Genomic DNA, 11,807 nt, shown 5'->3' with positions numbered 1-11,807 from the left:
GGAAAGGCCACAGAAATACCTCACAATGAGGATTACCGGCCTCAAACAGATGCTCTACGCAGACCGTCTCAAAAAACTCCAGCTTTACTCTGTCGCATATCACCTACTCAGAGGTTATCTCTGCCTTACATACAAAGCTATGTCAAACCCTGAGCTGTTGGACATGCTCCACATAAAGAAATCCCAATCCCTCCGAGCTACATGCTCTAGGGATCTAAACCTTGTCACCACAATAAACAGAACATGCTGGAGGGATAGATTCCTGTCCCAGAGACTTCCCATACTCTGGAACAAACTACCTATTTATATCAAACAAAGCTCCTCATTAGCACTCTTCCAAGAAAAATTTTGATGATTGGATGGGAGATAGGAAATTCACCCCGGGGATAACTTCTGTGGCCCTGCTTGACAGAGGCACAGGAAAATAATTTTCTTGTGTGGCAAAAGCCAGGGTACTGTTTGGCTAGGCTTATATAGGCCCTAGGGCCAACAGCCTAGTACCTACCTATGAACCTATGAAAAGGAATGAGCCAAGAAGAAGAATAGCATGGCTGGGGATAGGCAGCCATTTGAATTTCATCAAGACATGGCAAGGTTGACATAAACTGATCTGCCAGGAGCGCGAACCTGTGAATGTTATTTTCAAGAGTCTGAAGTTTGTGTTTTTGTATGAAGAGTGGAGGTACAGAAATGGAAGGCCATATTCAATTTTGGGAATCAGGACATTTCTAGCCATGGCAACTCTAGCAGAGAGGCTAGGGCAGTGGGAAACCCTTTAGGAAAATTTAAGCTGGGACAGCACTTTACTGGTGACTGGATCAAGGGTTAGCCCTATGTATTTTTGCTTGGAAACATTGGGAATGGGATTATTGTTAACTTTTTTCAGAGTGACTTCATGTAAATATGATAGTTTACATGGTGTGGAGAAGACCATTACATTAGACTTAATAGTGCTAATCAACAGTTTTTATTTTAGTTGACCAAGCAAAGAACAAAAAAATTATTGCGTAGCTTTTTCAAAAAACGATCTGCTACCTTATAGCTTTCTATAATTAGGATATCATCTACATACATGATTGTATTAAGATTGAAGAGTTGTACTGTAAGGTCATTTATGAACAGAGAGAAGAGCAGATGGTCCAGTGCAGATCCTTCTGGCACTCCAGTATTAAGTGCACCAATGTCTGATTGTAAGCGATTAGCAAGTAACTGAAAGGATCTATTATTTAGATAATTTGAAGACCAGGAAAGTGTATGGTCACCAAATCTGAGTCTTGTTTATTCATTCCATAACAGGTCATGGCTAACTGTCTCAAAAGCCCCAGTCGTGTTGATGAAGACATCATGAGTCAGGAGGTGGTCATTAATACTGCTGCAAATGATATTGTTGGTGGTAAGAGAGCTGTGGTAATACAGAATGAATTCCAAAAACCATGATGTTGGTCACAGTGCAAGCTGTACCTATTATTATTAATAATAATAATTATTATTATTATATTTAAGGAATTGCTTGAAAAGGAGCTTTCTAAAAATGTTAGTAATGGGGCATAGATTTACGATAGCACTATATTCCAGCACAGAGGTAGAAGAGGTAGTTTTAGGCACAAGAATAATGACAGAGTGTTTAAAAGCAGGAGAAACTGTGCCAGATATTAAGAACATGTTAAAGATTAATTAACCACTTTGCAATTTTTTCTGCTACTAGCTTACGAAAATTATGATACAGTTTGAATCAAATTTAGTTTAAGCTTTCATTTAGTATATATCATAGAACCAAAGTCCATGAGCTGAGAAATTATAACATGAATCTTGACTATTAAAATGTGAAAAATAATTCAATACAAATTATCTGCATTAACTTTTGTATCTAAGTAGAGCCCATTTCACTGCAAAAGTAGGCGCATACACTATGAACTGCCTTGCCCTGCTCTGAGTTGTACATTATAAAAGGAAGGCTATATGTTTTTAACATGTTTACAGTATGTGGTTCATCCTCTCTTGGTGACTCAAATCAAAATTAGCTATTGCCACTTTTAACCATGTGTACTGCACTGCCTCAACAAAAGCCTCAGTAAGTACCCGGAATATTTATTACATTTTGCACACCAACTCAATCAACCAATTAATGAAAAAAAGATATTAGAAAACAGAAACAACCAAAAGAAAATCTAACTGCACTCACTCTCACTAGCTGCAGTAGAAGCACTGTCATTGGACTAAATTGAGTGACTAACTTTTTACAACCTGTAATATTCCCATTACTTACCTTGACTTGCATTACAGCTTCTTGACTGGTTACTTGTTGTAGACATGGAACTGGGCAGGCTTACTGCAGTGTTAACATTCAGTGTTAGCAGATCAGTACATTCACAAATTCAGACTAATCCGATTACAATAAGAAATCAGAGTTTTGTAAATCAGTGGTCATCATCTGGAACTGAACTGTCAGTAGGTAGCAGTATATGGCAAAAGATATGAACTGATTTTGAAGATGCTGTAGTGATTCATTTCATTTGTACTAAATGAAACCCTTGGCTAAGTGATCTAAAGAAGCTGCCTTTATCTTCTGCTTGAGTGTAGTCACAGTCTGCCTCCTAAACCTTTGCCACATATTGTTTGTGAAAGGTAAAACTGCCTTGAGTACATTTTATATAATTCTGACAAAATAGCAGGCAAACAAATTAAAAAAGACAAGACATGAAACTGTGCTTTTTTTTTTTCTGCCAGCATCGTCTGGCATGCACTAACCAGAACTCCAGAAAAACGTTCTGGTTTATCATGTATGAATACTTTTTACTAAAGGCATGTAAAATCATCACAAGTGTGGCATGTAGAGCAACACTGTTTCATCTACTGCCTGATGAAGTCCTTTGCACTGTTCTTACTTACTGCCACTAAGGTGAACTGCAGCACTGGGAAAAAACAGAAAGATCATGAACAGTTACAGATAATTTGGTTCTCTTGGCATTTTTGTCCACAGTCTGTTTCCGTACTGGTTCTCCTAGCACTGCAGTACGGCACCACTGACTGGGTTGGGGAGAAGTTTCAGAACAACAGTTCACAATGGCAGTGTACTTTTAATCAACACAAACTCATTTAAAAAAACAAACTATGCTAAAAATGGTGGTGAGTAAAACTGCAAGCCACATAGATGTGTAAAGCAGCGCTAAAATCACGTAAAGTAACAAAAATATAAGAAAGCATAGAAGGCATCTACCTCATTAAACTTAACCATTTAGTATTTTATGCTGCTATTGTTGACATTAAATTAACAAAAAAATGTGAAATTTAAAACAAAAGAGCAATAAACTATAAATAGTCTCTCTCTCTCTCTCTCTTTATATACACACACGTATGTATATATTCTCTCTCTCTCTCACACACACACACACACACACACACACACACACACACATTAACCAGGATTACATTTGCTAAATAATTAGAAAATAATTTCCTTGAATCAGAATTATATTAATGTTAAAAACTATATAATAACTTGTTTGCCAAATTACAAATATTTTCAAATGGCTTCATTATAAACGAACCACAATAATTATAAAATCACATCACTGTTTACACAGAGAAAAACTATATATATATATATATATATATATATATATAAAACAATACTGTGCTCATAGAACAATATGCTCAGAAGATCTATTCAGACTTATACCATAACGCATCAGATATTTGCATCAGTAGCATTACATATCATTCATAATATCCATGAAAGGAATATGGAGTTTCAATAGCAACTGTCACAGCAAAAGAATACTGCTTAAAGCAAGACAATTTACATTTGCTATCCAACCATATGTGAACATTAATGAAAAAAAGATTCTTCTAAACAGATGTTGTTATAGAGATTGTGTCAACCCTAGTATAAGGGATGTGGACAGCATCTTGAAACTGCACAACCTCAACACTATCATCTACCTCCCCTACAAAAAAGTAGTAGCATAGCTTACTTTTTCTCTATAGCATATGACTAACCCAAACATTATTATACTATAAATTTTAATTGGATAAATAATGAATTAAGAAACATGCTTAACTCCGGATCCAATTATCTTTTCTGCTAGCTAACTTGCACCCTTTGAGTTTCAATTTTTTTTTTTTTTTTTTTTTTTTTTTTAGAAGCTAGGCCATTAAGTACCCCAGAACTAGATAAAATGCAACCATGTTGAAAATCTGTTTGCATATCACAGCTTTGATAGTGCATGTCGACCTACACCCACGCCTACTGCTATACTCTTTAGTAATACATGAAATAAATCTAATTTCATGGCACCCAGTTTTGTCTTCAGTACACTAATTTATATCTTTATCCTCACTATTTCACTTATCAAGAGAAAATGCAAGCTAACAGTGTAATTTTCCAAAGTATTTTTTCAAAACTTTTACTTTATGCTCAAGACTCCCAAACAGTGCACATATGTGTGCACCAATAACTTCTGTCTCACTCTCCAGTATGAATGCATGGAAAGTGCTCTGAATTCTATAAAGTTATCAGGCAGAAATGAGCAAGCTCTACAAATAATTTTGTAATGTAAACCTTAGATGCCACTACATCCATTGCTACTATTTTAAGGGAGGATAGTTAGAAATTAAATATCCAGATGTATCAGCAATCTCTGCAGAACATAGTACTACCAAATGAATTTTGATCTGATAAGTTTATGGCTGAAGCAATTTAACTGTACCCCTTTACATCAAAGGCTCCCAATTCAAACATGTTTGCAAGGTTCAGTAAATGAAATGGTTGATTGTCGCGGTTTATATAATGTATGTGTATCGTCCTGTCCATTAGGGCTGTCAGAGTACCTGAACATTTAGTAACTGACACCCCAGAGACAGTGTGACATCATGATCTGTCATCTTAATGCCAATGTTTTGTGTTGTACACATATCCTACTGTTATCTGTCACTAACATATGTGTTAGATTACAGTCCCACCATTCTAGCTCATATCAGGTTGGCAAGGGCAAAAAAGCAGTTAATTTGTTAGCACACTTTACAGAAAGAAAAGTGATATCTCAAACACATTTACATGTTAAGGAAATACAATGCTAGTTCTGTATATATGTCCCCTAATTGAAAGGCCACACAATAAAACTAAACCACATTCTGTTATATATTACTTCTCTGAAACTGAGTTTTTTTTGTCTTAATAGATTACAGCTGCCCCGACTTGGGGCAGCTGTTGACATAATACAATATAGTGCAATTAAAGTCCACATCATAGACCAAATAAACCCCATATAAGTGTGCAAGAAGCTTTTGCGGGACCAGGCAAAGAGACAAACTACAACAAATAGGCTGTATAATAAATTAGAATGACACAGTCTTAGGAAAAATAAAGTGTGATGATGAGGGGGGAAAGCACATGTTAGTATTCATTAAAACAAAACAAAAATTAAATAAAAAACAAAAGAATAAAGAAAGAAAGGCATACTAGTGTTGACTTGGGGTGGGGACCAATACATCCATACCTCTCAAGTGTATCTCCTTACGAGGAACGTGGGATCTTAAAAAGTTCATGTTCCTCGAAGTTCCACATTGAAAGGGTGTGTAACACATTCAGTGTTAGGGATTTTTAAGTGAAATCCATGGTAAATAGAAATAAATCAAAATTAAGTTACTAAAAGATCTTTTTTATAACTAAAACCAGCATATTTTAACCATCCTATGACCTTCCTAGCTGAAGTTGTTAGTACATGTTCCACATCATGAGGGCTAGTGTTCCTCATTTTGAAGATGGAAGGTTGAGAGCTACGAATACATCAATAAGTATGAAAATATTATCTGGCTCCAGAATCAGGTGAATGCACATATTTCTGGACTCGGGAAGGTTTTTCGAAATCCAAATAAACTTATAAGATACACATGAACATGAAAGCATGCATTCTTTATAGATTATATCGCGATATCACCCTTCTTCACATTCACAATTTTACTATCTTCACATTTAGTCCACCACAGTATTTATCATGACCCTTGCAGACGTCAAGGAGGTGTAAAACTCAAGCCTCAGTCCGAATATTAGAAACATATTTACTGTTCAGAGAAGACCGCCTCCCTTTGTCCTGAAAAAGGCGGATCTTGTAGACCTCAAGGGTAGTCTCCTATGCAGCAGAAAAGAAGTTCCACTCTTCCTTGAGCGCATCTTTCAAGTACAGGCAAGCTTCTCACAGGAAAACTCTACTCACAAACATCACCAGGCAGTGCTAAACGTAGGCCTACATTCTATATTACTTAAAACACTGGGTAGCAGCTTCTCGTTGTTATGATTAATTCTGAAATTGACCGTTTTGGCTTCTTCTTTTTTCGGCTTTTCCCGGTTAGGAGTCGCCACATTCTTCACATAAATTCCAGCGAAGTACCTACCACCTAAACAAAATGAAAGTAGACTCAGACTCGTTAAAAAGGGTGTAACGGACTAAGTCTTTGACCAGTGCTTCTCTCTCTCTCTCTCTTAGCAAAATAATATTAAAGACAGTGTAGTGGGTAACAGATATTGGATATTCCTGTGTGACCATTAGGTGTCTAGAGGAGGCGCTGCTGGCAGTAGTGGTTTAATCCTGGTCCCTCGTAGGCGATGACAGATGTACCTGCAATTGTGGTGGGGAAACGACAAAGCGTGCCACCCATGGCTTGGCCCAGCCCCTCTCCCTACGTCCGTCTCCGCAGGAAGGAGACCGCCGCTCGGTGCCTACTACCCCTGCGACTTCCCCTGCCCTGTCCGTTGCTCTCCGGGCGGTATTTTAGCCAGCAGATGAGCCACGTGACGACAACAGAAAACAGGGCCAATATACTAGCAGCAGACAGACAGATGGGGCCAATGGGCGATGGTGAGTTGTTGTAGTGGTTGACAAAAATGAGGCCCGTAAAAAGCAATACGATCATGGCAAGAAAGGAGAAAACAACACAAACACAGCCAGCTGTCAGTGCAGCTCGTTTGCAGTTCTGGCAGCTCTCATAGCCAGAGGGTTGGGGGCCAGGGCCTGGTAGGGGCTGCGACACTGCGGACCCTAGCTGCACGCCGCTAACCCCAGCCCCCTGCTGCAGTGACTGCTGGAGATGAAGAGCACTGTGACGCTGGGGTGGCTGTGGGGGCAGAAGGTCCTGAGGCAAAGGGTCAGCCTCAATATAAAGAGGGAAAGCATCTGCAACCTTGGTGTTGTTTGGTAGGTTCTGAATCTTATATTCCGGTACAGCAGTTCGGTGGCGACAGATGGGGCAAGCTATGCGCCATGGCCGATCTTCCCGGAGATGCAGCGTGATCAGACACTCCTCACAGAATGTATGCAAGCATTCCAGAATCTTGGGAGCCCTTCGATTCTGATCGAAGTAATTGTAGCAGATCTTGCATTCGTATTCCTCATAGCGGTTTGGATCATCCTCTCCTTCTGTGCTTCCCTTCGCTTCTGCCATTACATTTTTCTAGATTTTGATCCTTTCTGTGCTTCACCTAGTTAAATGTTCGCAGTTTCCCCACCTGTGTGTGATCAATCCATCCTTCGGAACCGAAGAAATACTAATAGCAAACTAGCAGCAGTAGCTCGATATCGTGCTTGGTGCTACTGATAGGAGTTCCCAGTCGTTCAGTCTGACAGTGCCAGCAGAAGAGCAGAAAGGAGTCTGCTTTTTAACCTTTGCTGTCTGTTACTGATCTAATTTCTGTCGTCAAGGGCGAACGCTTTTGATCATCCACAAGTCGGATCCGGTGCAGAACAGCAAAGCCAGACCTGCCAGTTTGGAAATAATATTGTTTATATTGTGGTTTGCAGTTGGCACAGTTGCTAGTAAAAACACAAATGACTAATATGTGTGTGTCTATGTTTTCAGTATTCTCCCATAGTTAATCATTAGTGAGACGATCTGTGCAAAATAGATGCAGAGCAAATGTGAACAGTGTTGACCTGTTCTTTTCCTCCACCAGCACGCCAGTCTGAGTCCAAAACAAAAGAATACAACATTTCCGGTGATGTACAGCCTGTATCACGTCAGTGTTGCTTTCAGGAATCTTGGATATGTATCTCATACTAGCAGATAGATGTCAGTTATGCTTTTCAGAAATGGGTGATTCCCTTCTGTCTGAATAGATGATAACTTTAGCATTTGTATGTAACCCCCTCCCCAAATGTGAAGACAAGCTTTTACAAAGGTGCATTTTGTTAACAGCCCACCTCACAAACAAAAGGAACACCCTTTTGATATCATATGTACACACAGTCGGAACACAAGCGCTGAATGTTTTACTAATAGCATGTTCAGACTTAAAACTGACATATATGTTCTGAAAGGAAAGTCATGGTATAGTAACCCCAGTGTTTTGGGTGTAACCACTTTAAAAGTTAGCTATAAATACAGTAAAATATTAACTTTATTCCATGATAATTTTTTAATATTCAGGCAAAAGAACACTTTTTTACTAGAGTAGAAAGACTCAGAAGCAACATACATGTCAGCATTTTATTTAGGTTCATAGGTTGGTACTAGGCTATCGGCCCTAGGACCTATACAAGCCTAGCCATAACAATTCCCTGGCTATTTCTTCCCACAGTATTTACTCTTATACCACCCTCGGGTGGAAGATACCAACTATTATGTTCCTTTGTCACTGGATCCACTGCTTTACCATCAGCAAATGTTATTGTCAGCACTCAGCCTGCTATGTGCATCACACATTTTTAATCATCCCTATCTCACACTTCCCTTCCTCCACCATTCAAAAAAAATTAAAGTGTAGAATTATATATATTAGATTTGTCTGAGTAGTTCAGTAACCTAGACCACCCTTTACATACTTTTGGTGAGCACATCGTTCAATGCTTCCCCCACTAATCACACGCTTTGGCTTGCTTACTATCTACACTGGCTGTCTAGTTCTTCACTGAAGCAGTCTTTTGAATATCTACTTTTAGCCTTCTAGGCCTACCTTTACTTCTACTGCCCTTCAGTGTCAAAAGATATTATAGCCTGACTGGCTGGCACTCAACCCATATCACTGGTGCTGTGCGAGCTTCTGTTTCGTCTTCTTGTAGCAGTTCTGCCCAAGATTTTCAAGCAGCATATTTTTTAAACAAAGGGACACCTACATCCACTACTCTGTACCAAAGTTACTTGCTATTAATCCACTTTTTATGATGTAGCTTTTATGCAAGTCTGATCACCATTATCAGGATTCCATGACTCCAGTGTCCGCATTGCGTCTTCTCACCAATGAAAAGTCTTTGGGTACCCCAGAAAAAAAATTTGTACTTACATATTATCACAACCACGTTTGTTCTGTTGTGTAACTCATTATGTTTACAAGACAGGGCTGTATGTGTAAGTGTAACAGGCTATGTAAACTCCAAATTACCTTTGTTTCGGTTTTCTTGTGCAAGTGGACCACGAAGAAGAAAGGAAAGTGGCCCTCTTGCAAACGAGTGCGAGAGGGATACCATTTGTCATAGATCGCTTTTTTTTTTTTTTTTTTTTTTTACAAAGAATGACAGCATCCAACCATGTGCTGTACTAAACTGACCAGTACAGCAGGGGAACTGCAGTCCTCCTTCATGCTGGAAGGAGGATCTGAAAAATGAAGCTCCTTGTAACCCTTTCTGTGATACTTACTATTGCAAAAGTTGGTGTTGTACTTTCCAAACACTTACTATGCTGTTCCTTGAACAGAGGGAATACCTTTCCCGTGTTGTAGGCGGTCCCCGCTCCACAGTGTCATTTCACTTTCACAACTGAAAACCACATTCCTGCAGGGAAACGAGTGCCTGAAACACTTGCAAATGCTGATGATAATCAGAAATGGGCCAAAAAGTTTACATTACTTTCAGAAGTGGCATACATTGCAACATGACACAATGCCAAAAGAAGTGTCAATCCCTGATTCTCAATGCAGATTCGTACAACGGAAGAAAACATCAGTTACATATCCCTTACTATCAAGATGCCAACAGGTGATACCAGAGTGGGTACTTCGTGTCATTTTGTAAGGTCTGCCATTTCAGAAAGTCATTTAAACTTTTTGGACCTTAGTAAGGACTATTATCAGCTGGCTGAAGTGTTTCAGGCAGTCGTCTGTCTGCAGTTATGCGCTCTTCTCAACTGCTAAAATGTGGCTGCGATAATACGTAAGTACCAAATATTTTAATAGTTGGGTATAATACTTTGTATTTTAAGTTATATGTTCATTGTATTCATTATAATATTTATTTTTGGTATACGTATATCTGAACCACTTACACAAGCTGTTTCACTTTCATACCAGCAAGACCATGCCTGATGTCACCATGGGTTATACCTTTTGACCCCTTTGACAACTGAACTCGAGAAGAGTAATTGCCTTTTATATAACGTACCTGTTGTACCTATATGCCAACAACCTGGAGTTAAACTTTTATGAGAAAAAAAAGAGAGTCCTTATTCAGACTTCAAGGTTTCTATCAGTTCTGGGCCAATGGAAAACAGAGATTTCAATGCAGTGCAAAAAGAAAGCAAGCATATTTTCTTTTGTCATACTGAGGGTGTTTTCTATTCCTAGTAGTATTTTTGTATAGGAAGTAATACCAGTGCTGATAGCTGTAATTGTACAGTGAAGAGAAATTAGTATTCGCATCCATGAACCACCGTACAAAATGCCAAGAGAGGCTGGGCTGGAAAGTCACCAGACCTCTGCTAAGGGCATCTAGTGTAATAGAAGACAAGCAAGATGAGTCCAGCCTCTTCCTCCCACTCAGATACCAAAATCTGACCACCTATATTCACTGGAGATGGCATAAACCTGAAGACAAACACATACAGAAAATTCCTTTTTTATTTCTATTACAATCACCCTTACAGACCAATAGGTCACCGTCATCCTCCTTAATATCTATATAGCATCTCAGCATCTTCTGGCTTATATTACCTATTTGCTGTGTTACTCTGGTTTTTACAGGGATGGGGAAGGCTATCTGATTTTCTTTGACAGAAAGGTCTAACCCTCACTGGCAGTAAACTGTTCATGTCAGTCCGCCAGATCACCTCTCCCAGCCATGACTCTCTACACTATCCTGTCCCTGCCTCACCCCAGAGCTATCACTTTCTTCCCACTGCCCTCTTCCTCTGCACTCGTCATGCTAGTCCACCCCTCTTTAGACAAAGTAGGGCTGGCTACAAGGTGCTTGCCATCCTGTGTTGTCTGAGATCTGGTATAGATCTTCTGTGATTCACCATTAACTTTATCTTAAACCACATCAGTGCCATACACCTTATAGTTATACACAGAATTAGCTTTTTCACCATTGTTTAATTTTGACATCATCATTGCTTGGTAATTCACATTAACCAACCCTATTTTCATTTATACCAGTTTCACTTACTGCAGAGAAATGCACATACTCCACTGCTTCTTTGCCAGTCATAGTGGTAATTATTTCAGGAAATGTGTGCAAAGCAGAAGTCAGAGGGAAGCCTTGTTTGGAATCATTCACATGACTAGAGATGTTGACAGCACTGTTGATATTGTTGCTCTTAATCATTAATACAGTTTTAAACCTGTTTCACTTCAGATCCATGGGGTGTCTTACAGTCTGCCAAGGGAGGTTGGTCTGGGAAGTCACCAAACCTCCCCTGGAACCATCATCTCTGTGGAGGGACCAGGCTGGATGAGTCCTGTATCCCCCCATTTACTTTGGTTTCCCTTACCAATTTTGCCCTCTGCCACAGAAGGTAGGAAAGTCACCCTTTCTCCTGCCAAGTACATTTCCCTTTTGCTTCACAACCCTAATTTCACAAACTCTGCCTGCACATCTGCATAG

The 11,807-nt window shown here is 39.2% G+C and overlaps 1 protein-coding gene across 1 annotated transcript; it reads right to left on the bottom strand.

Moving 5' to 3' along the window:
* Positions 1 to 5,707: 5,707 nt before the first annotated feature.
* On the bottom strand, positions 5,708 to 7,971 carry LOC122800963 (E3 ubiquitin-protein ligase RNF183-like). The gene has a single exon (XM_044070368.1). It carries the CDS (start codon positions 7,438 to 7,440, stop codon positions 6,679 to 6,681), a length of 762 nt encoding a protein of 253 aa, XP_043926303.1. The 5' UTR covers positions 7,441 to 7,971; the 3' UTR covers positions 5,708 to 6,678.
* Positions 7,972 to 11,807: the final 3,836 nt, after the last annotated feature.

Source organism: Protopterus annectens, chromosome 4.part1 (assembly GCF_019279795.1).
Source record: "Protopterus annectens isolate FY-2018-M chromosome 4.part1, PAN1.0, whole genome shotgun sequence".
Classification (NCBI taxonomy): domain Eukaryota; kingdom Metazoa; phylum Chordata; order Ceratodontiformes; family Protopteridae; genus Protopterus; species Protopterus annectens.
The sequence above is the reverse complement of the archived record's forward strand: the minus strand, read 5'-3'. Positions and strand labels throughout refer to the sequence as shown.